This window comes from Pongo abelii, chromosome 6, assembly GCF_028885655.2.
Source record: "Pongo abelii isolate AG06213 chromosome 6, NHGRI_mPonAbe1-v2.0_pri, whole genome shotgun sequence".
Taxonomy (NCBI): domain Eukaryota; kingdom Metazoa; phylum Chordata; class Mammalia; order Primates; family Hominidae; genus Pongo; species Pongo abelii.
The window spans coordinates 14292021-14319923 of NC_071991.2; the positions used below are offsets into that span (position 1 = coordinate 14292021).

General features: G+C 54.5%; 1 protein-coding gene across 6 annotated transcripts; it reads right to left on the reverse strand.

Annotated features, from left to right (window-relative positions):
- LAT2 (linker for activation of T cells family member 2) lies at positions 1-27561 on the reverse strand. Of its 6 annotated transcripts, none has more exons than XM_063725695.1 (13): positions 25314-27561; positions 18649-18806; positions 13215-13337; positions 12393-12432; positions 9715-9758; positions 9493-9541; positions 9247-9284; positions 8882-8917; positions 8766-8796; positions 7761-7918; positions 5741-5800; positions 5329-5508; positions 1-888 (listed from the first exon to the last, which is right to left on the reverse strand). In XM_063725695.1, exons 3-13 carry the CDS (start codon positions 13306-13308, stop codon positions 599-601), a joined length of 1020 nt encoding a protein of 339 aa, XP_063581765.1. In that variant the 5' UTR covers positions 13309-13337; positions 18649-18806; positions 25314-27561; the 3' UTR covers positions 1-598. The 6 variants fall into 6 exon arrangements, with proteins under 6 accessions (XP_063581765.1, XP_063581764.1, XP_063581763.1 ...); XM_009242703.4 differs by lacking the exons at positions 18649-18806; positions 25314-27561 and adding exons at positions 4764-4888; positions 14205-14478 and having other exon boundaries at positions 754-888; positions 7863-7918; XM_054560390.2 differs by lacking the exons at positions 18649-18806; positions 25314-27561 and adding exons at positions 4764-4888; positions 14205-14478 and having other exon boundaries at positions 754-888.
- Positions 27562-27903: the final 342 nt, after the last annotated feature.

Sequence of the window (27903 nt, forward strand, 5' to 3'; positions counted from 1 at the left end):
TTTTCAACTAAAATGGTTTTATTGAGATGTTTTGGTTGGAGGAGATAACTTTTTCTGGCAGCATTTCTGACTCAAGTTCCCTCCGGGCCCCAGCTCTTCCCATGAGACAGTCACAACACTGTCTAATCAGCTCTGCAGAGGCCAGCCCTGGAGCAGAGGAGGATCCAGGGCCATGGAGGGGACCTACTCTGCCCTGTTCTGGTCACTACTTCTCTAGACTCTCACGCACTATTGTCCATAGCAAGTGACATTTCCACTGGAAGCGCATAAAGATGGCGACAGCCTCATTTCTTCCTGAGTGAACTGAAGCCCAAAGAAAGGGGAGGTCCCACCAAAGGGGAGGAGAGCCAGGGCCCCACCCAACCAGGATGCTGAAATAAACTACATGTAATGCTTTCTTGGAGACAACACAGAAATCTCTACTCTGAAATCCAGAATATTAAATATGGCTCCCCCTCTATAAGTTAACTGTACAAGCTTATCAATCATTTAAAACCCCAGCAATCACCAATAGCAATTAGGAATCCAAATTCTTAGCACAAAAGGACACAGGTACCAGTGTTGGACAGTGGTTTTGGTATGGGGACTGGGTGACAGCTTATCCTAAATCCTGCGCATCCGTCCATACCAGGAGCCAGGTTACCCTCGGTACCAGGTGCCTGCCCCACAAAGCCCAGGTCGGGAGAGGGCTTGGTGACGGGGCTGCAGCCCCCGTGAGTAACTGTCCTTTCCCGGGCTGTGCGCGCATGGCCAGGTGGTCCTCAGGGTGGCTGGTTCTCTTTCCAGGAGCAACCATGGCAGGGGCTGAAAAGTTGAGTAGCTCTGGGAAATGGTCCTTGGAAGGCAGCGACAGGTCCGTGAGCACAGTGATCCTCTTCGCCTTGGCTCCTGAAATGAAGAGGAAAGTTTGTAGAAGGAGGTTTGCTTTGATCAGTATTTTGTTCCTGAGAACCATAACCACTGGTTTGGGGACAGCATTGAGCCTGCCTCCTGGCTGAGAACAGAAGCCATACATCAATAACTGGGTTTCTTTTCTTTTTCTTTTTTTCTTTTTTTTTTTTTTGAGACTGAGTCTCGCTCTGTCACCCAGGCTGGAGTGTGGTGGCGTGATCTCAGCTCACTGCAAGCTCCGCCTCCCAGATTCACGCCATTCTCCTGCCTCAGCCTCCGAAATAGCTGGGACTACAGGTGCCCGCCACAACGCCCAGCTAATTTTTTGTATTTTTAGTAGAGATGGGGTTTCACTGTGTTAGCCAGGATGGTCTCGATCTCCTGACCTTGTGATCCGCCCGCCTCGGCTTCCCAAAGTGCTGGGATTACAGGCGTGAGCCACTGTGCCCGGCTTTTTTTTTTAAAGACGTAGTTGCCTAGGCTGGAGTGCAATGGTGCGATCTTAGCTCACTGCAACCTCCTCCTTCCAGGTTCAAGTGATTCTCATGCCTCAACCTCCCGAGTAGCTGGGATTACAGGCACACACCACACCTGGCTAATTTTTGTATTTTTTGTAGAGACGGGGTTTCCCCATGTTGCCCAGGATGGTCTCAAATCTGACCTCAGGTGATCAGCCCGCCTCAGCCTCCCAAAGTGCTGGGATTACAGGCGTGAGCCACTGCACCTGGCCTCTTCTTTTTGTTTTGTTTTGAGACAGCGTCTTGCTCTGTGGCCCAGGCTGGAGTGCAGTGGTGCAATCACAGCTCACACAGCAGCTCAACATCCTAGACTCAAGCTATCCTCCCACCTCAGCCTCCGAGTAGCTGGGACTACACATGTGCGCCACTACACCTGGCAAATTTTTGTATATTATGTAGAGACGGCGTTTCACCATGTTGCCCACCCCTGTCTCCACTGCTGCCACCCCTGGCCCAGATGGCACCAGTGCCTGGGTCCTTCCTGGGCTTCCTGTACCCACTATCCCAGTACCCATTTGTTGCCCAACAGCCAGAGAAATTGAATTAGAAACATCCAGCCAGTCTTTTGTCCAAAACCTTCCCATTAGCCAGGCATGGTGGCTCATGCCTGTAGCCCTAGCACTTGGGGAGGCTGAGGTGGGCCGATCACCTGAGGTCAGGAGTTTGAGACCAGCCTGGCCAACATGGTGAAACCCCATCTCTACTAAAACTACAAAAATTAGCCAGGTGGGGTGGCGTGTGCCTGTAATCCCAGCTACTTGGGAGGCTGAGGCAGGAGAAACCTGAACCCAGGAGGCAGAGGTTGCAGTGAGCTGAGATCACGCCACTGCACTCCAGCCTGGGTGACAGAGCGAGACTCCCTCTCAAAAAACAAAATAAAATAAAATAAATACAAATTAGCCGGGTGTGGTGGCAGACACCTGTAATCCCAGCTACTCAGGAGGCTGAGGCAGGAGCATCGTTTGAACTCAGGAGGCGGAGTTTGCAGTGAGCCAAGATTATGCTATTAAACTTCAGCCTGGGCAACAGGAACGAAAAAAAAAAAGAAAAAACAACCTTTCTATCTCCCTCCCTCCCTCCTATCTCATGCAGTGAAACCCCAAGTGCTGGCCCTGCCTGGTCAGCCTCCCCACCTCCGGCCTCGACCTCCGCTACTTTCCCCTCACGCGCTCCTCCCTGGCCCCTGGCTTTGCTCAGACCTGTGGGGTTCACTCCATCCTGGGGCCTCCGTTGTCCCCTCTGCCTGGATGTCCTTCCCCCGGATGGGGTGAGGAAGGGAGCTCTGAAAGGCTTCCCTAGCCTCCTTCCTTAAATTGCAACACCCCGTCTTGCCCACAACCCCACACTACTTCCTGCCCCGCTTCCCTGTTTTGTTTCTCTCTGCCAGACTTAACCACCAGTGAACATGCCATGTCTTTTTATCTGTTTTCTTTTTTTTTGTTTGTTTTTGCTTTTTTTTTGTTTTGTTTTGTTTTGACAGGGTCTCACTCTGTCATCCTGGCTGGAGTACAGTGGTACAATCATAGCTCACTGTAGCCTTGAACTCCTGGGCTCAAGCGATCCTCCTGCCTCAGCCTCCCAAGTAGCTGGGACTACAGGTGCACACCACTATGCCCAGCTAATTTTTAAATTTTTTGTTTTTTTGAGACAGGGTCTTGCTCTGTTGCCCAGGCTTGAGTACAGTGGCGCGACCACAGCTCACTGCAGTGACCATGGCTCATTGCAACCTCCCAGGCTCAAGTGATCTTCCCACCTCGGCCTCCCGAGTCAGCGGGACTCTAGGGCACCCACCACCATGCGTGGCTAATTTTAAATGTTTTTGTAGAGGCTGGACATGGTGGCATGTGCCTGTAATCCCAGCTACTTGGAAGGCTGAGGCACGAGAATCGCTTGAACCCAGGAGGCGGAGGTTGAGTGAGCCGAGATTGCGCCACTGCACTCCGGCCTGAGTGACAGTGATACTCTGTCTCAAAAAAAAAAAAAAGTTTTTGTAGAGACAGAGGTCTTGTTATGTTGCCCAGGCTGGCCTCAAACTCAGAGGCTCAAAGGGTCCTCCCGCCTCAGCCTCCCAAAGTGCTGGGATTTATAGGCATGACCACTGTGTCCAGCCCTATCTGTTTTCTCTCTCCCACCAGAATGTAAGTTCTAAGGGGTCAGGAGTTTCCTGTTCTTTATGTTGGTGTTCCCAGCACCTAGAGCAGGACTTGCCCATAGCAGGGGCCCAGTGGATACTGGTTGAATGAATGACGTGGGGCTCTGCACACTTGGCTCAAACTCCTGCATCTGCCTCTGGGGCTGACTGTTGACCGCCCAGGTTCACTGTGGTTTCCACCCTCCAGCTTGCTCGCTGAGATGACGGCCTGGGTCTCCCAGATGGGGACTTTGGGCAGCCTTCAAGGCCCTCTGGGGGTCCATCCTGCTTCCCAAGCTGTAGACTCAGCCTGGGCTTTGATGTCTGTTGTCTGACCACTGGGGCTTCCATCTCCTCCTCCCCTTACTTCAAGATGTGACCTTGGGCAGGTGACTTAACTGCTCTGTGGCTTTGGGTGCTAAGAGATGGTGCACGTGTGAGCGCTTAGCATCACACCATCTCACTGGCCTGCGGTGGCTCCTCAGTGCGTCTCAATCACTTATATTTCCCAATGTCCCTGCCTCCTGTCTGTTTCCAGCATTGACCGAGTGCTTGCTGGGCTGAGGCTTTGTGTGTGATGTCTGTTTTTTTATTTATTTATTGAGACGGAGTCTTGCTCTGTTGCCCAGGGTGGAGTGCATGTGATCTCAACTCACTGCAACCTCCGCCTCCGGGGTTCAAATGATTCTCCTGCCTCAGCCTCCCAAGTAACTGGGACTACAGGCGCCCACCACCATGCCTGGCTAATTTTTTGTTTTTAGTAGAGATGAAGTTTCACCATGTTGGCCAGGCTGGTCTCGAACTCATGACCTCAGGTGATCTGCCTGCCTCGGCCTCCCAAAGTGCTGGGATTACAGGCGTGAGCCTGTGTCATGTGTGCGGTGTCTTGTCTGAGAGGTGGGTACCAAGTGAGGAACTAAGTTCTGGGAAGTTGTCACTTGGTCCAAGGTCGCAGCCAGGAGGATGCAGTGGAGTTGGGAGACCCACCCGGTGCCCACTCCTTTGCCCCTGAAGTCACCAGAATTCCCTGCCTGACGCCCCTGGCCAGAACAGAGGAACAGAGTCGCCAGGCTGCCCTCTTGGAGCACCCATGGGTGCACCCTGCAGCCCCCCACCATGGCCCCTCCACCCACACTCTCAGCTGTTCCCTTGGATTGGGGGTCCTGCAGCCTGGCAAGACCTCCAATCCTTGGCCCATGGTAGCTGGAGAGTAGGGGCTGTACCTTTCTTCTTGGTCTGCCCTAGGCTTCTGTGGCCGCCACCTCCCCATTCACGTAATCCGGTTCCCCATCCTCCTCCTCGTCTGGGCTTCCCACCGGGCCAGGGGGTGCTTCTCTCTGGAGTTGCCCTGCGGACCAGCGGGCAGACAGGTCATCGAGTGGTTCACATGGAGACACCCATGACTGCTACCCCAGACTCAGACCCCCAGACTCCACAAAACAGCCTGCGGGAAATGCTACGCCTGACAGGTCCTGGCGGTGTGTGTCTGTCCCGTCTCTGGGATTTGCCGGAGATCATCCTGCCGTGAGAGCAGGTGAATGCGTTACTCTGTGCATGCAGCTGGAAGGGGCAGCCTGCCCGGGAGGACCTGACCCCACCCTGGAGGCTGGGCGGCTGCCGAGGGCCGTCCTGTGTGGTTCAAGTCTCTGCAGCTGCTCCTGCACCCAGGCATCACTGCGGGGTTAGCTGGACTGGCTGGAGGGAAGCCCACTTTCAGCCCGCCCTTCCAGGCCAGTCCCTCAAGCCTGTGCTAAGTGGATCACCCTGCCTCTTCTCCCGGCCACCTACCCATGACCTTCCTGGACTCGCGCCACTGATGGATGGATGCTGAGTTCTGATAATCCTCAGATTCCTCATCTTCTTCCGGGGAGGCAGAGGGACAGAGACCGGAAGTGGGGCCAGTCTTCAGGGCCAGCGACAGGCTGTGGTCCCCTCTGCAGAGGCCACCTATGCCCTCCTGCTGGGCACCTGCAGAGGGAGAATAGGCCCCCCTTGGCTCAGTCCCACAGAGGTGCCAGGAGCCAACAGAGCCGCCTCTGAGGATAGTAGGGGCAAGGCTCTACCCATAGGTACCCGGGGATCCGAGAGCCTTCGGGCTTCAAAGTGGGGGCGGCCTTTGAGCAGTGAGGAGTGCAGGGGCACCTGGCCAAGGAGGCCTGCCGCTCCCAGCCCCAGCCTGCCTCTGGCTGGGCAGCCTCACCTGTCTGTGTGGTTTTCTGTTTGCAAATGAGCACATTCTCGTAGGAATTGGTATCATCATCTGCAGGAGAGAGAGGAGCGGGCACGGGGGTGTGGGCAGACCCTGCAAGGCCTGGCTCGTCCTCCCGCTCTGTCCTGCCTTCCCTTTGCAGGGGACCTCTTCCGCCAAGCCCTAGCCCTCTGGGTCCCCTGGGACCTCAAGCCTTTTTCTGGATGAGCTTCCTAATGGGCGCTGGCCTGGCACCCCTGCAGGCTCTTCCCTGAGCCCTGAGCCCCTTCTCTGTCTTCTTTGTTTCTTGTTGAGACAGTCTCGCCCTGTCACCCAGGCTGGAGAGCACTGGCAAAGTCAGCTCACTGCAGCCTCCAACGCCTGGCTCAAGTGATCCTCCTACCCCGCAGCCTCCTGAGTAGCTGGAACTACAGGCGTGCACCACCACGCCCAGCTAACTTTTAAAATTGTTTGTAGAGAGGATCTCGCTGTGTTGCGCAGGCTGGTCTTGAACCCCTAAGCTTAGGCGATCTTCCCAAAATGCTGGGATTACAGGCGTGAGTCACTGTGTCCAGCCTCCTTCTCTGTCTTCTGAGATCCCCTCCAAATGCACTCTGGAGGGGCTACTCTGGGGGGGGCTGCAATTCAGGCCCACGATGGGTAGCTGGAGGGAGGGAGGGGGGCAGGAGCAGCCTCAGGGGCTCATCTTTATAATCAGGAGCTCTCCCTAGAGCCACTATCGGGAGGGGGCTGGACTCTTCCAGATAGGGCAGGGCAGGCTGGGGACGCTTTGCTCGGGGACCCAGGCTGAGTGTGGCACCTCAGCGCCTGGCACCCCATCTTGGCCCTGTAATGGGGAAGCTGGGCTCTGACCGATGCCCCACCCAAAATCCATCAGTGATGTTGGGGGTCCTAAGAAATGAGCACTGCCAGCCTGGCGGGGTGGGTCACGCCTGTAATCCCAGCACTTTGGGAGGCCAAGGCGGGTAGATCACCTGAGGTCAGGAGTTCAAGACCAGCCTGGGCAATATGGTGAAACCTTGTCTCTACTAAAAATACAAAAAATTAGCCAGGCGTGGTGGCAGGTGCCTGTAATCTCAGCTACTCGGGAGGCTGAGGCAGGAAAATTGCTTGAACCCGGGAGGCGGAGGTTGCAGTGAACCAAGATTGTGCCATTGCATTCAACCTGGGTGACAGAGCAAGGCTCTGTCTCAAAAAAAAAAAAAAAATGGAGATGGCAGTGGTGGGGGGCAGAAGAGGACCCCTGAACACCATGGTCCTACCCAGTATGGTCCAGGCAGGAGCCAGGTCATGGAGCTGGATTCAAACCCCAGGCCCATGCACCTCTCAGCAGGCACTGCCCACCCTGAGTCCTCAGTTGCCCTTTTTTGGGGGGATTTTGTTTTTGTTTTTGTTTTTGTTTTGAGATGGAGTCTCGCTCTGTTGCCCAGGCTGGAGCGCAATGGCACGATCTCGGCTCACTGCAGCCTCCGCCTCCTGGGTTCAAGCAATTCTCCTGTCTCAGCCTCCCAAGTAGCTGGGATTACAGGCATGTGCCACCATGCCTGGCTAATTTTTTTTTTTTTTTTTTTTTGTATTTTTGTAGAGACGAGGTTTCACCATGTTGGCCACACTGGTCTTGAACTCCTGACCTCAGGTGATCCACCCACCTTAGCCTCCCAAAGTGCTGGGATTACAGGGGTGAGCCACCACACTTGGCCTCTCAGTTGCTCTTTCTATAAAGCAAAGGCATTCAGGGACCAAGGTTCTGGTGGCCTCAGAGCCTGCAGGGACCACCATCCCAGGTACCTTCTGGGGTCAGGAGAAGATGCTCAGTCCTCGTTGACAAGGACCTGGCCTCCCCCGACCTCCCCAAGCCAGCCCTCTAGTTCCCTGCCCTGTGGCCCACTCCTCTCTCCCACGCCCTGTGCCCAGAGCTCTCCCGCGCTGACCTGCCCGCCCCCATCCCTCCTTGGCCCCCGCCTGCAGCACAAGCCTCCTTCTGCCCACCCAACCAGCTCTGCCAATTTACCTGAACCCAGGCCCAGCCTCCTCTCCTGCCTGGAGGTATGGCTTCTGCCCCGAGCTCCCACACCACTTCCTCCCCCGCCATCGGCTTTGTCCTTCGCCTCACCTTCCGGGGGCTTCGAGAACCGCCCCCAGTTGTAATACTCCATGGCAATGGGGTCTCTGGCCAAGAAAACATACACAACACAGGTTTCAGGGCAGGCTGGAGGTCAGGTTGGGGGCTCCATAAGGGGGCGGTGAGGCCAGGGCTGCTCCCACCATTGCTCCTCTTGGGGGCCATGGGGGTCTGCCAGGATCTCCTCTCTGATTCCCCCACCCCCACTTCCTGGGACCCCCTGAGCCACCGGGGGCTGGAGCCACTCTTTTTTTTGAGACAGTCTCTGTCGCCCAGGCTGGAGTGCAGTGGCACGATCTCGGCTCACTGCAACCTCAGCCTCCCAGGTTCAAGCGATTCTCCTGTATCAGCCTCCCGAGTAGCTGGGACTACAGGCACGCACCACCATGCCTGGCTAATGTTTTTATTTTTAGTAGAGATGAGGTTTCACCATGTTGGCCAGGCTGGTCTCGAACTCCTGGCCTCAGGTGATCTGCCTGCCTTGGCCTCCCAAAGTCCTGGGATTACAGGCATGAGCCACCGCACCTGGTGAGCCACCTTGCTATGTGACCTTAGGCCATTCCCCATCGTTTGCCCATCTGTGAGATGATGCAACACCCCCAAGGGATTCTGGGGGTCCTGTAGCTTGTCTTTGACTGGGTGATGCTGAATGAGTCTCTACCCCCGCCCCTGACACTCTCTGTCCCAGAGCAGGGCAAAGTCCAGTCCCCCAAAGCCAGGGTTACCTAAGAGACAACAGTGTCGCCCAATGCCTGCCTGCCAGGAGAAGGAGGGGAACCTGGATGCCTCGTTCCAGTGCAAGAGGTGGTTCCTGGACCAGGACGCCCAGGGCTGTGGCAGGCAGGTGGGGCAGGGGGAGAGGCGGGGCAGGGGGAGAGGACCAAGGTCACTCACATGTAGGCTTCCTCCGACCCGTGTCTGCTTCCTGCGGGAGGAGGTGAGAATTGGGCCTGAGCCCCTGGGCTGTGGCCCCCACCATAGCCTCCCCCTTTCTCCAGGAGCCCACCTACCTTTGCTGAAGTTCTGGTACCTGGAAGATGCTGGACCTGGAAGAAAGACCCAGCTCATTGCTCTCTCCCCTGGACCCTGCTTTCCACCCAGCTCGGGTGCTGCAGCCCAAGGCAGGGCCAGCTATTTCCCGTGTCTGAGCCTTTGCAGTGCTCCCTGTCCCCTCAGTGGGGCATGTGCGAGTGTGCACCCTCCCCCTGCCAGGACGATTCCAGGAGCCCGCCCTGCCCCAGCCTGTGTGTCTTTCCTGGGGAGGCCTCGCCTGGCCCCACAGCCCCCACTGCACGATGCCTGTCCCACGGGGTTTTCGCCTGTCTTAGTCCCAGCTTGGCTACGCCTGTCCCTGTCCCTGCCCTGTGCCACTCACCCTCCAGGCTGGGGGAGAATTGCAACAGCTTGTCCTTCCTGCAGGGAGGGGAAGGAGGGAGTTAAAGGAGGGGCGGTAGGGGAGAGGGCCCCCAGGACACATCCCCCCCATCCCCCTTGTGGGGCCTTCATAGCTGAGCCCTGGAGCTCTGGGACCCGGGGAGGGAGGGAGGTCTTGACCTGGGCTCACCAGGTGGGGACCTCCAGGACTTTCCTTCTTGTCACTTCCTGGGGGGTTGTGACCTACCTTGTGGGTGCCACGTCTGCCAGGGGTCCTGGCCATGCCTGCCCGACCACTGCAAAGGGCAAGAAGTGGGGTGTTGGCTGGGCCCCCAGGCTAGCCCAGCCCCCTCACCCCATCATCCCCCCACATCAGGCCTGGCCACGGTCTCAGGGCAATGGGGACCGAGATAACTTGATAGGGACACCCCCAACCCAGACCCCAACCCGGGGACCCTTGGAGACTCACAGGAGTAGGTCCGGGACCCCGTAAAGCTCTGTTGGTCCTCACGCCTGGAAATGCATGGGGCTGTGCTGAGCCTGGGCCTGGTCTCCCACAGCCCAAGAACACAGGGACAGGAGAGAGGGACAGGCAGGGACGAGGAGGGAAAGCAGAGGGATGGACCGGGGCGACAGTGGGGAGGAACTGCTGCCCTTTCAGGCCTCATTCTCACGGCTCCCCCTGCTACCCACCCCTTCTCTGGCCCCTCCATGCACTGGGTGCCCACCCCTCACACAGCCCTGGGCTGGAGCCCGGCTCTCAGCCAGACCCATCCCAACATGGCCTCAACAGGGCCACATCCTGCCGGGGGGGGGGTCCCAGGCCCCTGGAGACGGGTCAGGAGGGGTCTGTGGACAGGGCTATGGAGGCAGCCCTGAGATTCTGGGGCATGAGGGTGAATGAAGGCAGGTGCTGAGGGAACCAGCAGTGATTTGGGGTAAATTATTTCAGCCAGGAGTGACAATGAGGCTGCCTCCCACCTGCCGGTCCCAGGGAGTGTTTGCAATTCCTTAAAAAAGCACACACTCTAGGCCCGGCGTGGTGGCTCACACCTGTAATCCCAGGGCTTTGGGAGGCCGAGGCAGGCAGATCACCTGAGGTTGGGAGTTCAAGACCAGCCTGACCAACATGGAGAAACCCTGTCTCTACTAAAAATACAAAAATTAGCTGGGCATGGTGGTGCATGCCTGTAATCCCAGCTACTCAGGAGGCTGAGGCAGGAGAATCACTTGAAGCCGGGAGGCAGAGGTTGCAGTGAGCCAAGATCATTCTACTGCACTCCAGCCTGAACAAGAGTAAATGTGGCTCCACCTCTAAATAAATAAATTAATAAATAAATAAAAGACTATTCCTAGCCTTCCTTGCACCAAAGTGTGGCCATGGATTAAGCTCTGGCCTATGAGATTCAAGCCAAGGTTGTTGATATTTCCAATAAATCTTTTTAAATGGGGGCACTGGCAACTGGGAGACACCCTTTGTGTCCTTGTTCATTCTTTCTTCCTGCTGCTGGGAATGCAGAGATGAGGGCCGGCACCCCAGCTGCCATCTTGGACCATGAGGTGCTCTTGAAAATGGAAGCTGCCATTACAGATGATGGAGTAGATTAGCTCGTTATTAAAGCAGGTTTGGGGGCTCCTCCTCTGAAACAGAATGGGTACCTGACCCAGCCTTCCAAGCTGCTGGAGGACTGGGGCTCGGGGTGACCTGATTTAGGAGAGATACCCTAAATCTACAGGAGAGAGTCAGACGTGGCTTCCTGGGAGAAGCAACAGAGGAACGGAGCCTGTGCTCACAGCAGTCACTTCATGCAGGCTGGTGGGACTGAGCCCAACTGAGGTGACAGATGGAGAGGCAGGCACAGGCATTCCAGGGAGAGGACCGAACAGCTCCCCTCCACCTCCCACATGGGGACGCTGAGTCTGGCCTTGACCATCTATAGCTCTAAGATCAATCAGGGGGCCGGGGGTGGGCAGGGCCTGAGGGAAGAGGGGAGAGGGGAAGTGTCCGAGGAGCCAAGCGTGTGGGGGGCATCGGGGGAGGTTGCAGGCAGGCCAGAAAGCCACGTGGCCAGAAAGACCCAGAAAGGTCTAACCCCGGCCCACGATGAGCAAGGATGGGAAGATTCTATTTTCAAATCTCACTGTGGTTTTTCAGTTGCAAAAGGAAATGAGGAAGGATGTGTGTGCGGGTGTGCGTGTGTGGGTCATGAGTCACTGCTCGGGGGTGCACGTGGACCTCCAAGGTCTCCTGGGCCCACAACCATTATCTTAATCAAAGGACAGCCGTGGCCACTGCCCATGTGCCCGGGTTGTTCTGGGTTTCAGCCCCAGTCTGCAGTGTCGAATCCACTGCCCTTCCCTGGGTTTTTCTCACAGTCCTTCCCTGGTCCCCCGAGGGACTTGCCCACATCCTCCCCTGAGCTCCGGCAGCTTTTTCCAGGGGAGTCTCTGACAACGTTCACATTTCACCCTGTGCCGGGGTCTCTGTCTCTTGCATTGCAGGGGGAGAGCAGACTAGCCCCGGGGTATTGGGGTCAAAGGGAGGCTGAGGACACAGGTGCCTGGTGGACTTCTATTTTTTTTTTTCTTTTCTGAGACGAAATCTCTCTTTTTTGCCCAGGCTGGAGTGCAGTGGCACAATCTCGGCTCTCTGCAACCTTCACCTACCGGGTTCAAGTGATCCTCCTGCCTCAGCCTCCAGAGTAGCTGGGAGTACAGGGACCCACCATCACGCCCGGCTCATTTTTGTATTTTAGTAGAAATGGGGTTTCACCATGTTGGCCAGGCTGGTCTCAAGCTCCTGACCTCAGGTGATCCACCTGCCATGGCCTCCCAAAGTGCTGGGATTACAGGCGTGAACCATTGTGCCTGGACTTCTGGAGGGGTTCACAGGCAAGCTGAAGAGTAGCTAGCCCCACAGCCCAGGCATCCCCGCCTCCCAAAGCCCTCCCTAACCCAAGCTGCAGCAGGGCCGGGACAGCCCCTGGACACTTCCTCTCCCTTCTCTGATGGCTAGGGACCCGCTAGAGCTTGGCACGGAGGAGGTGTGAGTGAAGGGGTGAAGGACGGGGTGCCAGGAATTCCCTTGGGGACGCCCATGCCCAGGGCACATGAATACACCAGGCTAGGGACATCGAGGCAACTCACAGACTTCTCTGCTGGTAGATTTTCTCTGACCTCTTTGCACCTGCAAGAACAGGCCAGGATTAGCAAAGGGTCTGGGAGCAGCTGCGAACTGAGGTCAGACACCCTCCGCCATGTCTTGTCTCCCAGCAGGACTCAGACAGGACTTGGGGGCCAAACTGTCAATCATCACCGGCCACCTGATATTAAAGAATATTTGGGACCAGGTGTCATGGCTCCCTCCTGTAATTCCAGCACTTTGGGAGGCCGAGGCAGGAGGATCACCTGAGGTCAGCAGTTCGTGACCAGCCTGGCCAACATGGGGAAACCCCGTCTCTACTAAAAACACAAAAATTAGCCAGGCGTGGTGGCAGGCACCTGTAGTCCCAGCTACGCAGGGGGTTGAGGCAGGAGAATCGCTTCAACCCGAGAGTTGGAGGTTGCAGTGAGCCAAGATTGCACCACTGCCCTCCAGCCTGGGAGACCAGAGCGAGACTCTGTCAAAAAAAAAAAAAAAAAAAAAAAAAAAAAAAAAAAAAAGGGTATTTGCTCACCCTTTTTTAGAAGAGGAGAGGCTAGAAAAGTGGATGCCACAGGCAGCCTTGCCTCCCCTCCCTCGTCTGGGGCAATTTCTCTGGCCCAAGATATCACAGTTGACCCAGCAAAGCCAAAGCCCTTGGGTGCACCTGACCATTGTCTTCAGGGGGCAGTTTAGGGGTTCAGGGGTCACATCACGAGGTTCATCTGACCGCCCCTTCTGAACACAGCCACGTCTGGACCTGAGAGGGTCTCTGAGATGCACCGTCCACAGCTTCTCCCCATCACGTCCCCAAGACCCCCACTTACCTGGGCGTGAGCAGCGCACACACAGGCTGGCCGCCACCCCCAACAGCACCAGCAGCGCTGCTCCGGGCCACAGCAGTTCAGTCCCCGAGCTCATGTTGGCTCCTGGTATTGCCTCCTGTGATGCTGAAATGGGAGGTGCCCGTAAGCAAGGGGCCCCTTTTTCAGGAATCCCACCCCACACCCCCACTGTGCTCGGACAGCCCCATACCTAAGCCCAGGCTGCGGAAACACCACTTCCCCTCCCCGCGCCTGCACTGGGCAAGGACAGGACCAGTCCTGTTTGTCCCATGTGACCCCAAACCAACACCTCTGCCCTGTGGGCCATCTTCACCCTTGATAAGTGCTGGAAGGTTCTGGGGGCCCACAAGACAGCCCCATGTGCACGCACACAGCCCTACACACAGCCTCGCTTAATCCAGACAGCTGCCCTTTGAAGACGAGGTTCACTGCATTTCACAAATCGAGAAACTGAGGCCACAGAGCTCATGTCTGCTAAGTGGAAAGATGGGATTCAGGCCCCAGTGTCCTGCCCCTAACCCTGGCTCTGCCCATCAACCCACAGTGGGTTGCCTCCAGTAAACCCACCCTGGCTCCTGGAGGTGACAGTCTGTGGCCACCACTCACGCAGAAGCACCCGGAAGCCCTCGCCCACCCCAGAGCAACTCAGGGCTCCTCTATGCTTCCCAGGACCCCTCTCAGCCCACCTCCTGCCTTGGGGTCCCCCCAGGACAGGACCTGGGAATGGGGCTTCCATTCCTGAAACAACTGCAAGCCCAGATTCTGCCTGTGGTGGGAGCTGGGAGGAGGGAGGTCAGGGAACCCTTCTTGGAAGAGGTGGCCCAAGAGCATGAGGTGGAAAAAGGTGATCCGCAGAGGGATGGGGCCCTAGGGCACTGCTGCAGGTGGCTGGGATGACATGAGCTGGGATGCCAAGGATGGGCTAAAGACAGGATGTTCGGCGGGAGGGAGCCCTGAATCTCTAGCTGGCACCTGACTGGCTTCTTGGTCTGTGGCTGGTCCCAGCCTTGGAGCCACGGCGTGATGACCAGGCCTCAGCAAAACACATGCACACCACCCACCATGGCCTGGTGAATGGAGGCGTGGCCCTGTCGAGTGGGCTTCCAAGAACTGTTGCAACTAGAAACAGACCCAGGCCAGGCGCGGTGGCTCACGCCTGTAATCCCAGCACTTTGGGAGGCCAAGGCAGGGAGGATCGCTTGAGGTCAAGAGCTCGAGACCAGCCTAGGTAACACGGTGAAATTCCGTCTCTACAAAAAAAAGACAACAACAACAACAAAAAAAAATATATATATATGTGTGTGTGTGTGTGTGTGTGTATATATGTGTGTTGTATATATATATATATACACGTATATATGTATATATATACGTGTATATATATATCTCCAGGCATGGTGGTGCATGCCTGTGGTCCCAGCTACTTGGGAGGCTGAGGCAGGAGGATTGCTTGAGCCCAGGGAGATCAAGACTGCAGTGAGCTGTGATCATGTCACTGCACTCCAGCCTGGGCAACAGAGTGAGACTCCGTTTCAAAAAATAATAATAAGGAGACCTGGCCCCCTGGAGATGGCTGGGGACAGAGTTGAGGGTGGTGGGGTCTCTGAAGGGGTGGGGCATGGCAGGCATTTGTGGAGCCAACACTCCCGAGTGTCCACTCTCCCCCACCTGCCGTGTCCTTCCCACCCTGGCCACCAGTGAGGAGGGCTTCTCCCCATCCCACAGCTGGGGAAGGTGAGGCTTGGAGCAGTAAACAGGACTTAAAAGGAGGAGCTCCAGCTGGGCGAGGTGGCTCATGCCTGTGATCCCAGCACTTTGGGAGGCCAAGGCGGGCAGATCATGAGGTCAGGAGTTCGAGACTAGCCTGACCAACATGGTGAAACCCCGTCTCTACTAAAAATACAAAAATTAGCTGGGTGTGGTGGCGCACGCCTGTAATCCCAGCTACTCAGGAGTCTGAGGCAAGAGAATCGCTTGAACCTAGGAGGTGGAGGTTGCAGTGAGCGGAGATCACGCCACTGCACTCCAGCCTGGGCAACAGAGAGAGACTCCATCTCAAAAAAAAAAAAAAAAAAAAATGGCTGGGCGCGGTGGCTCACGCCTGTAATCTCAACACTTTGGGAGGCTGAGGCGGGTGGATCATGAGGTCAGGAATTCAAGACCAGCCTGGCCAAGATGGTGAAACCCTGTCTCTACTAAAAAAAAATACAAAAAATTATCCGGGTGTGGTGTTGGGCGCCTGTAATCCCAGCTACTCAGGAGGCTGAGGCAGAGAATTACTTGAACCCAGGAGGTGCAGGTTGCAGTGAGCCGAGATTGCGCCACTGCTCTCCATCCAGCCTGGGCAACAGGAGCGAAACTCTATCTTAATAATAATAATAATAACAATAATAATAATAATAATAATGGAGGAGCTCCAGGCTGCCTACCTCCTGCCTTGGGATCCCCCTGAGGTCCACCAGGACCTGGGCTGTCCCCCTTGAAAGCTGCGTGGCTTTGGACAAGTCTCAGGACCTCTCTGGACTTCCCAAATCCCTGCGGTAAGATGACAGGGAATCTCCATGAGGCCCTAAGCCACCGTCAGAGGCGCATCACAGAGAAGCCACCAGGCCTCTCCCCAAAAGCCAAGTGAATCAGTGGGAACAAGTGAATTTCTGAGCCGTGTGACTGGCACGACCCGCGTCACCCCGGGAGGTTGTCCAAGGAAAGCTCTGCTCTCTGCTTCCCATGGCCCGCCTGGGCACTGCCCTTCTCCTTCCTCGAAACTCACCTTGCCTCAGTGCCCCCAGCCCCTCCAGCATGGCCCAAGTTCATCTCAGGCTTGTGAGGTTGGAGCACCTTGTCTTGGGGGAGGGCTCATGGGACCAAATCTAGCCTCTGCCTGAGAGCCCCCCGCCTGTTTTCTCATCTATAAAATGAGGTCGGGCTGGGTACAGGGACTCACACCTGTAATCCCAATACTTTGGGAGGCTGAGACGGGAGGATCACTTGAGTTTGAGACCAGCTTGGCCAACATGGTGAAACCCTGTTTCTACTAGAAATACAAAAATTAGCCAGGCGTGGTGGTGCAAGCCTATAATTCCAGCTACTTGGGAGGCTGAGGCATGAGAATCACTTGAACCGGGGAGGCAGTGAGTTGCAGTGAGCTGAGATCACGCCAGTGCGCTCCAGCATGGGAGACAGAGTGAGACACCATCTCAAAAAATAATAATAATAATACATTAAATAAATAAATAAATAAATAAATAAAATGGGATCAGGCTGGGCGTGGTGGCTGTAATCACAACACTGGGAGGCCAAGACAGGAGGATCGCTTGAAGCCAGGAGTTGGAGACCAGCCTGGACAATGTAACAAGGCCCTGTCTCTACAAAAAGATGAAAAAATTAGGCAGGCGCAGTGGCACATGACTGTGGTTCCAGCTACTCGGGACACTGAGGCAAGAGAATTGCTTGAGCCCAGGAGTTGGAGGCTGCAGTGAGCCAAGATCACACCACTGAACTCCAGCCTGGGTGACAGAGCAAGACCCCGTCTCTAAAAACAAAAAATAAAATTTAACAAACAGTCGTGTGTCTGCCCCCAGACTGAATACATCCTGTGCTGTTGGCAGGGTGTGGTGGTTCACGCCTGTAATCCTAACACTTGGGGAGGCTGAGGCGGGCAAATCATCTGAGGTCAGGAGTTCAAGACCAGCCTGGCCAACATGGTGAAACCCTGTCTCTACTAAAAATAAAAAATTAGACCAGGCACGGTGGCTCACACCTGTAATCCCAGCACTTTGGGAGGCTGAGGCGGGCAGATCACGAGGTCAGGAGATTGAGACCATCCTGGCTAACATGGCGAAACCCCGTCTCTACTAAAAATACAAAAAATTAGCCGGGCGCGGTGGCGGGCGCCTGTAGTCCCAGGTACTCGGGAGGCTGAGGCAGGAGAATGACATGAACCTGGGAGGCAGAGCTTGCAGTGAGCCGAGATCGCGCCACTGCACTCCAGCCTGGGTGACAGAGTGAGACTCTGTCTCAAAAAAAATAAAAAAAAAATTAGCCAGGTGTGTTAGCACGTGCCTGTAGTCCCCAGCTACTTGGAAGGGTAAGGCAGGAGCACTGCTTGAACCTGGGAGGTGGAGGTTGCAGTGAGCCGAGATCATGCCACTGCACTCCAGCCTGGACGACAGAGTGAGACTCCGTTTAAAAAAAAAAAAAAAATTCTGTGCTCTCTCTGTGTCTGTCTCCCTCTGTCTCTGTCTCCCTTTGTGTGTCTCTGTCTCTCTCTCACTTTCACTCTCCCATCCAGGTTCTGAAAGCAGGTGGGCTGAGGTGGAGGGAGCGGAGGGTGGGCCCTTTGAGGCCCCCAGGGGCTGGCAGGGCTGGGCGGGGTGGGGAGTGGGGGCTGCCACAGACCACGGTTCTGCAGAGGCCAAAATAGCACTAAAGGGAAGTGGGCAGTTTTCATATGAACAAAGATTGCCAAGAGCTGGCTTCGGGGAAGTTCTCGGGGCTGGGCTGGAGGAGCTACAGTGTCTGAATCCCGCCCAGAAGGACGCTCGAGACCACCCTGTCTGTTCTCCCAGCCGCTCCCGAGCCGAGCTGCAGTTGGGGACACTGGGGTTGGGGAGGGGGCAGCCTGGCTTGAAGCCCTGGATGGCTTTATCCACTAGACTCTGCTCTGGGGTCTGTTGGTTTTTTCATTTAGTTTTTAATTTTATTTTTTTATTTTTATTTTTTAAAGGGATGGGAGTCTCACTATGTTGCCCAGGCTGGTCTCCAGCTTCTGACTTCAAATGATCCTCCCGCCTTGGCTTCCCCAACTGCTGGGATTACAGGTGTGAGCCACCGTGCCTGGCTGGTCCTGTTGCTTTTTCCAAATAAGTCTGGGCTTCAAACGAGGCTAGCTGGGAGGGAGAGAGGGAGGCGGGCGGGTGCGGCAGGGGCCTGAGCAGCCCTGGTCCCAGGGACAGAGCTGAGGACCAGGTAGGGGGCTGGGCAGGGAGGCGGTGGGGGTTCTCCACCTGACCTGGGGCAGGACCTGGGCGCTGGCCTGTAATCTCACCGCTTTCCCCTGACCTGTGTAGGTGATTACAGTCCCATTTCACGGATGAGGAAACCGAGGCTCCCAGGCCAGGGCAGCCACTGTTTTGGCTCTCGGCCACCCTTCACCAGTCTCTGGCAATGATGGGACCACCCTGGGATGTCCCAAGGCTACGCAGGCTGGACAGGGGAAGGCGAGGGCAAAGAGTTGTCAGAAGCCCAGAAACAAACTGATCCCTGAAGTGCCACAGGGCCTGGTGCCAGGGTGGGGTGGGGCCGCGGGAGGGGGCGCCAGGCATCCAGGCCTCTTCCCACCCCACCCAGTGGGGCCAGGAGCTCCTGGGGGATGGGGGACAGCCTGAGGACCGAGGCACCCCTGGGAAAGGCTTACCTGAGAGTCCAGGGTTCCTCACCGCGGCCACCCCATCCTGAGACCGCACACCTGCCCGAGCTGATGCCAACACCACTGACACTGGCGGGCGGGCAGGGCGGGCTTCCTGCCAGCCACTGAATCATCCGTACATCCGTCGCTCTGCCGGACAGGCTCAGCTATGAAGGGGGGCGGGGGGGGAGGGAGGGGAGATGGGGGAAGGAGGCGGGAGAGAGAGAGAGAGAAGAGAAACAAAGTGAGAGGGAGAAAGAGAAGAAAGAGAGATAGGGCCGGGCGAGGTGGCTCACGCCTGTAATCCAAGCACTTTGGGAGGCCGAGGCGGGTGGATCACATAAGGTCAGGAGTTCAAGACCAGCCTGGCCAACATGGTGAAACCCCGTCTCTATTAAAAATACAAAATTAGCTGGGCATGGTGGCATGTGTCTGTAATTCCAGCTACTTGGGAGGCTGAGGCAGGAGAATCCTTTGAACCTCGGAAGCAGAGGTTGCAGTGAGCCAAGATCGCACCACTGCACTCCAGCCTGGGTGACAGAGGGAGACTCCGTCTCAAAAAACAGAAGGAAAAAGAGAGAGACACAGAAAGCAGAGAGACACAAAGAGAACAGGAAAATATGGACACACACTAAACACACACATAAACACAAAAAGTCACACAGAGAGGAAGAGAGATACACTCCAATACACAGGGAGCAAGATAATGAAACTGAGGTGCTCCTGCAGATGGCAGATATGGAGACACACATACGCTAAAAAGACACACACAGGCAGAAATTCACACCCATGGGCCGGGCGTGGTGGCTCATGCCTGTAATCCCAGCACTTTGGGAGGCCAAGGCAGGCAGATCATGAGGTCAGGAGTTTGAAACCAGCCTGACCAACATGGTGAAACCCCATATCTACCAAAAATACAAAAATTAGCTGGGTGTGGTGGCAGGCGCCTGTAATCCCAGCTACTCGGGAGGCTGAGGCAGGAGAATTGCTTGAACCCGGGAGGTGGAGGTTGCAGTGAGCCAAGATAGCACCATTGCACTCCAGCCTGGGTGACAGAGCAAGAGTTCATCTCAAAAAAAAAACAAAAACAAAAACAAAAACAAAAAACACACACACACAGGCAGAAATTCACACCCATGGGCCAGGCGCGGTGGCTCATGCCTGTAATCCCAACACTTTGGGAGGCCGAAGCAGGAGAATCATCTGAGGTCTGGAGTTCAAGACCAGCCTGGCCAACATGGTGAAACCCCATCTCTACAAAAAATTTAAAAATTAGTTGGGCATGAGATGGACCAAGAGACACAGAGAGAGACACACAGAAAGATACAGAGAGCCACAGACTGTCAGAGATACACACAGACGGGGAGAGAGTAAGAAACAGGGAGATAGAGGCCAGGTGCAGTGGCCTGCACCTGCAATCCTAACATTTTTGGAGGCCAAGGCAGGAGGATCGCTTGAGAACAGGAGTTTGAGACCAGCCTGGACAACAGAACGAGACCCCATATCTAAAAAAATTTTTTTAATTAGCTGGGTGTGGTGGCACACACCTGTAGCCCCAGTGTTTTGGGAGGCCAAAACGGGAGGATTTCTTGAGCCCAAGAGTTGGAGGCTGCAGTGAGCCGTGATCATGCCACTGCACTCCAGCCTGGGGGACAGCAAGACCCTGTCTGTAAAAACAATAAATAGGCCGGGCGTGGTGGCTCACATCTGTAATCCCAGCACTTTGGGAGGCCAAGGCGGGTGGATCACCTTACTTAGGTCAGGAGTTTGAGACCAGCCTGGCCAAAATGGTGAAACCCCATCTCTACTAAAAATACAAAAATTTGCCGGGTGTGATGGTGGGTGCCTGTAATCCCAGCTACTCAGGAGGCTGAGGCAGGAGAATCGCTTGAGCCCAGAAGGCAGAGTTTGCAGTGAGCCAAGATCGTACCACTGCACTCCAGCCTGGACAACAGAGTGAGACTCCATCTCAAAAAAAAAAAAAAACCCAAAAAACAAAACAAAAAATTAAAATAATAATAATTATTATTATTTAATTAATAGCTCGATGGCCTTGGGCAGCTGTTTAATGGTCAATAGCCCAAGGCAGTCCACCCACTTGTGAGATGTGGCTTTATTGACCTCAGGTGCCAGAGCATCCTGGACTCCACAGGGAACTGTCTCACTCAGTCCCCACGTCTGTGTGGATGGCAGCCGCAGTATCCACCCCAGGACTGGGCACAGGAGCAGCGCTGGGCAGTAGTGGGCTGTGGTCCCTTTGCCTGTGCTATGAGCCGTTCTCTGCACCCCTTGATGCCAGGAGCCTCATCTGTGCAGTGGGGTGATGAGACCCCCAGGGCTGGGGCGGAGCAGGGCTCTCCTTCCTTCTCCCACCCTTTAGCACCCTCTCCGTCCGCAGCCTCTGACACTCATGCCGTCCACTCCTCCACCTGTTTTTGGTCACTTGTTCCATCTGCCCTGCCCTAGTGGCCTCTGCAGGGGTCTCTCTGTCCCTGCCCTGCCCACCCATGTCCCGCGTCCTTTGCCTCTGTGTCCATCTGTCTCATCCTCTGGGACTCTTGCCGTCTGACCCTCTGTCTCTATTCCTCACTCAGTTCTTTTTTTTTTTTTTTGAGACAGGGTCTCACTCAGTCCAGAGGTGAAGCTGGATTTGAACCCAGACCCCAAAGCCTGGCTTCCTTGCTGGGACCCCCTGCCTGGCTCCTCCTCACAATGGGAACAAATCTACATCTGTTTCCCTCCAGCCCCAGACTCTGCACCTGGATAGGGGTTACCTGCTGTTCTTTCCCCCAATCTTTTTTTTTTATTTTTTTGAGACAGGGTCTCACCCGATCACCCAGGCTGGAGTGCAGTGGTGCAATCTCAGCTCACTGCAACCTCTGCCTCCCAGGCTCAAACGATCCTCCCACCTCAGCCTCCGGAGTTAGCTGGAACCCCAGGTGCGTGCCACCACGCCCAGCTAATCTTTGTGATTTTTTTTGTAGAGACACGGTCTCACTATGTTGCCCAGGCTGGTCTTGAACTCCTGGCCTTAAGCGATCCTCCATCCTCAGCCTCCCAAAGTGCAGGGATTACAGGCGTGAGGCCACCGCGCCTGGTCCCATTGAACCCGGTGTCTCTCCCACCTGCTGGAGACACCAGGGAAAAGCGTGACGGTCCCCCACCTCCTATATATGTCTGGCATTTCAGAACCTGGGCCCCCAGTCCTGGACACCTCTAGGCCTGGGACCCTGGCTCTGGGATCCTACTCTCAGCTTGGGGCTAGGTTTCTCTTTAAACTTGGCAGCGGTGTCCCGGCCAGGCCAGGAGAGGTGGCCGCGGAGACGAGAGGCTGGGCCCGCTGCTGCCACCTCGTGGACAAGGAGGGTAGCACATGCTCCTGGGGCTGGTTCTGAGAGATCCTGCAGGCGTCCGTTCGTGTCAAGGGCTCACTCTGCCTCCCTCTGTGGCGGGACTAGGACTGAAGCTAGGGCCATCAGACGCCCAGACCTGTGCCTGTGCAAGCAACCGCCACCCTCCCTTGTTCCATCCAGCAATGCCAAGTGCACTGGATTCAGGACCACGTTTCCTTCCCACGGTAACCGGTAAGAAGACAGAGGCTCACAGAGGTGAAGCTGGATTTGAACCCAGACGCCAAAGCCTGGCTTCCTCGCTGGGACCCCCTGCCTGGCTCCTCCTCACACAATGGGAACAAGCCTGCATCCGTTTCCCTCCAGCCCCAGACAATGCACCTGGACAGGAGTTACCTGCTGTTCTTTTTCTTTCTTTTTTTCTCATTTTTTTTTAGATGGGGCCTTGCTTGGTCACCCAGGCTGGAGTGCAGTGGGGTGATCTCGGCTCACTGCAACCTCTGCCTCCCAGGTTCAAGCAATTCTCCTGCCTCAGCCTCCTGAGTGGTTGGGATTACATACACCTGCCACCACGCTCGGCTAATTTTTTGTACTTTTAGTAGAGACGGGGTTTCACTATGTTGGCCAGGCTTGTCTCAAACTCCTGGATTCAAGTAAGCTGTCTGCTCGGCCTCCCAAAGTGTTGGGATTATACTGCACCCAGTCTGTTCCGGTTTTTGTTTTTGTTTTTGTTTGTTTGTTTTGACAGGGTCTTGCTCTGTCATCTATGCTGGAGTGCAGCGGCAAGATCATAGCTCACTGCAGCCTCCAACTCTCGGGCTCAAGTGATCCTTCCACCTCTGCCTCGCCTGTAGGTGGGACTACAGGTGCACACCACTATGCTTGGCTCATTTTAAAACTTTGTAGTGATGGGGTCTCACTGTGTTGCCCAGGCTGGTCTTGAATGCCTGGGCTCAAGCGATCCTCCCACCTTAGCCTCCCAAAGTGCTGGGATTACAGGCATGAGCCATCGCACCCAGCCTACCTGCTCTGTTCTAGCTCCCTGCTTCCTTCACGGGCCTGGGCACTGGTAGGTGCTGGAGGGAAATGGTCTGTGAAAGGGCCTCATATGCAAAACGATCTTACAGACAGAAGCGTGGTCTTTTTTTTTTTCTGGAGATGGAGTCTCATTCTGTCACCCGGGCTGGAGTGCAGTAGCGTGATCTTGGCTCACCTCTGCCTCTGCCTCCTGGGTTCCAGCGATTCTCCTGCCTCAGCCTTCCTAGTAGCTGGGATCACAGGCACCTACCACCACACCCAGCTAATATTTGTATTTTTAGTGGAGACTGGGTTTCACTATGTTGGCCAGGCTGGTCTCGAACTCCTGACCTTAGGTGAGCCACCTGCCTCAGTTTCCCAAAGTGTTGGGATTACAGGCATGAGCTATGGCACCCAGCCAATAAGTCTGGTCTTGCACAGCTGGGAGAGGGGTAGATCTCTGCACTGTTTTGTCCAGACCCAGGGCTTGCCCGTCACAGGGAAAGAGGATGCATGTTCCAGCAAGACAATGAGAGGCAGCCCTCCAGAACAGGCAAGAACGCTATATGCATCTCAGTCTATAATTTGTGTGATAGCATCAAGGTTGACATGCTCTTACCCTAGGGACAATAAATAAAGTAGGGGCCCGGCAGGGTGGCTCACACCTGTAATCCCAGCACTTTGGGAGGCTGAGGCAGGAGGATCGAGCCCAGGAGTTCAAGACCAGCCTGGCCAACATGGCAAGACCCGGTCTCTACAAAAAAATTGTAAAAATTAGCCGGGCATGGTGGTGCACCAGGAGCTATGATCACGCCACTGCACTCCAGCCTGGGGTGACAGAGCAAGCCCATACGCAGGATGTTTTCTGGAATAGATGAGAAAAAGGCAGTGGAGCAATCGAGGGGACTCGCCCCATAACCAAAAAGGAGAGGAGTTTCACTTCCCATGGGAAGGGATCTAAACTGGTGACGGGGGGTCAGGTCTTTCCAAAGGCCACCAATAACGCATTGGGTTGGTGGCCTATTTTCTCTTTGTTCACTCCAGCTGGGATCAGATCATTGCACATTTGTCTCCAGGTAACAATAACTAGGTGTTGTAGGCCTCCCTTCTTGAGCCCTACAGAATTGCTTCGCCCTTTTCCCTTTGGTTAACAGCTGGCCCTGGTCTTTATCTCTTCCCTTCCCTCCCTCCCTCCCTCCTGCCCTCCTTGCTTCCCTCCCTCCCTCCCTCCTTCCTTCCCTTCCTCTTTCCCTTTCTCCCTCCCTCCTTCCTTCCCCCTCCTCCTTCCTTCCCTCCCTCTTTCCTTCCCTCCCTCTTTCCCTTTCTCTCTCCCTCCTTCCTTCCCTCCCTCTTTCCCTTTCTCCCTCCCTTCCTCCTTCCTTCCCTCCCTTTCCCTCCCTCCCTTCCTCTTAACCTCCCTCCCTTCCTCTTAACCTCCCTCCTTCCTTCCCTCTCTCCCTCTGCCTCCCTCCTTCCTTCCCTCCCTGCCTCCTTCCCTCCTCTCCTTCCCTTATTCTCTCCTTCCCTTCCCTCCCTCCCTTCCCTCCCTGCCTCCTTCCCTCCCTCCCTTCCTTCCCTCCCTCCGTCTTTACCTTCCTCCCTCCTTCCTTCCCTCCCTCCCTCTTTCCTTCCTTCTGTTTATTTTTCTTCTTTTTCTTTTTCTTTTCTTTCTCTTTCTCCTTCCTTTCCTTCCTTTTCTCTCTCTCTCTCCCTCCCTCTCTCTCTCTCTCTCTCTTTCTCTCTTTTCCCTCCCCACCCTCCTTTACTTTCTTTCTTTTTAGAGACAGGGTCTCACTCTGTCACCCAGGCTGCAGTGCACTGCTGTCATCTCAGCTCACTGCAGCCTCAGCCTTCTGGGCTCAAGCAATTCTCCCACTTCAGCCTCCAGAGTAGCTGGGGCTATGGGTACGCACCACTGTGCCCAGCTAATTTTATTTATTTTTTTGCAGAGATAGGGGGTCTCACTCCATTGCCCAGGCTGGTCTTGAACTCCTGGACCCAAGTGATCCTCAGGCCTCAGCCTCCCAAAGTGCTGAGATTACAGAGCTAATGCACCTAAGCCTTCCCTTAAAAAAATTTTTTTTTTAACCCATATCCCTAAAGTTGCCTGGGACATCCTTCCCTTTTCAGAGCAGAACTGCTCCTGCCACAGAAAACAGAAGCCCAATGCTTGCAGCCATCAGCAGAATTATCTGAGAGAGGAAAAACTTTTAAACAGCTGCCGAAAGTTTAACCACAAGGGGGGTGCGACTGTGGGACACTGGTGGGATGGTATTAGGTTGGCGCAAAAGTAATTGTGGTTTTTACCATTACTTTCAATGCATGGCTGCGCCTGTAAATCCCAGCTACTCGGGAGGCTGACGCTTGAATCCGGGAGGTGGAGGTTGCAGTGAGCCGAGATAATGCCACTGAACTGCAGCCTGGGCAACAGAATGACACCCTGTCTCAAAAAAAAAAAAAAAAAAGAGACAACAAACTGGATAGTTCCTGTTCAGTTGCATAAATGCTAGTGCACTTATGTTGTTTTTTTTCCCCCACAACTCAATCGTTTTTGGTATATTACATTATTTTTTTAAACTGTGATATAAATAACAAACACTGGCAAGGATGTGAAGAAAAGGGAACCCTTGTACCCTATTGGTGGGAACATAAATTACTACACCCACTATGGAAAACGGTTTGGAGGTTCCTCACAAAACTAAAAATTGAGCTACCATATGATCCAGCAATCCCACTGCCGGGTATATACCCCAAAGAAAGGAAATTTGTACCTCGAAGAGATACCTGCACTGCCATATTTATTGCGCCACTGTTCACAATAGCCAAGATTTGGAAGAAATCTAAGTGTCCATCAACAGAAGAATGGAAAAAGAAAATGTGGTATTTATACACAAAGGAGTACTATTCAGCCATCCAAAAAGAATGAGATCCTGCCATTTGCAACGACATGGATGGAACTGGAGATTATGTTAAGCGAAATAAACAAGGCACAAAAACACAAACATCGGCCGGGCGCGGTGGCTCACGCCTGTAATCCGAGCACTTTGGGAGGCCGAGGCGGGCGGATCACAAGGTCAGGAGATCGAGACCATCCTGGCTAACGCGGTGAAACCCCGTCTCTACTAAAAATACAAAAAATTAGCTGGGCGTGGTGGCGCGCATTTGTAGTCCCAGCTACTCGGGAGGCTGAGGCAGGAGAATGGCGTGAACCCGGGAGGCGGAGCTTGCAGTAAGCCGAGATGGCGCCACTGCACTCCAGCCTGGGTGACAGAGCGAGACTCCATCTCAAAAAGAAAAAAAACAAAACAAACACAAACATCGCATGTTCTTACTTATTTGTGGGATCTAAAAGTCAAAATAAGTGAACTCATGGACTTAGAGACTAGGAGGATGGTTACCGGAGGCTGGTAGTAGAGGCTTGTTGGGGGCGGTGGGGATAGTTAATGGGTTTAAAAAAAAGTAGAGCCGGCCGGGTGCGGTGGCTCAAGCCTGTAATCCCAGCACTTTGGGAGGCTGAGGTGGGTGGATCACGAGGTCAGGAGTTTGAGATCAGCCTGGCCAACATAGTGAAACCCTGTCTCTACTAAAAATACCAAAATTAGCCGGGCATGGTGGCACGTGCCTGTAGTCCCAGCTACTCGGGAGACTGAGGCAGGAGAATTGCTTGTACCCGGGAGGAGGAGGTTGTGGTGAGCCGAGTTGGCGCCACTGCACTCCTGCCTGGGCAACAAGATCCAAACTCTGTCTCAAAAAAAAAAAAAAAGTAGAATGGGCTGGTGGTGGCTCACCTCTATAATCCCAGCACTTTGGGAGGGGGAGGCGGGTGGATCACCTGAGGTCAGGAGTTTGAGACCAGCCTGGCCAACATGGCGAAACCCCATCTCTACTAAAAATACAAAAAAATTAGCCAGGCGTGGTGGTGCGCACCTGTAGTCCCAGTTACTCAGGAGGCTGAGGCAGGAGAATCATTTGAACCCGGGAGGTGGAGACTGCAGTGACCTGAGATGGCACCACTGCACTCCAGCCTGGGCAACAAGATCGAAACTCTGTCTCAAAAAAAAAAAAAAAGAAAAGAAAAGAAAATGAATAAGTGAATAAGACCTACTATTTCATAGCACAACAGGGTGACTATAGTCAATCATATCTTAATTGTATATTTTAAAAATAATGTAATCAGTTTGTAACTCAAAGAATAAATGCCTGGGGGGATGGATGCCCGTTCTCCATAATGAGCTTATTTCATATTACATGCCTGTATCGAAACATTACATGTAGCCCATAAATATATACATCTACTATGCACACACACACACACACACACATTTTTGTTTTTTAGACCGTGTCTGCTCTGGAGTGCTATGGCACGATCTCGGTTCACCGCAACCTCCACTTCCCAGGTTCAAGCGATTCCCCTGCCTCAGCCTCCTGAGTAGCTGGGATTACAGGCGCCCGCCGCCACGCCCAGCTAACTTTTGTATTTTTAGTAGAGATGAGGTTTCACCACGCTGGCCAGGCTGGTCTCAAACTCCTGACCTCAAGTGATCCACTCGCCTCGGCAAAGTGCTGGGACAGGCATGAGCCACCGTGCCTGTCTTCACAAAATTTTTTTAATTTTAATGTTTAAATTTAAAAATCTATTATTATTATTTTTTGAGACAGAATCTCGCTCTTGTTGCCCAGGCTGGAGTGCAGTGGTGCAATCTTGGCTCACTGCATCCTCCACCTCCTGGGTTCAAGTGATTCTCCTGCTTCAGCCTCCCAAGTAGCTGGGATGACAGGCAGGAGCCACCACGCCTGGTTAATTTTTGTATTTTTAGTTGAGACGGAGTTTCGCCATGTTGGCCAGGCTGGTCTCAAACTCCTGACCTCAGGTGATCTGCCCGCCTCGGCCTCCCAA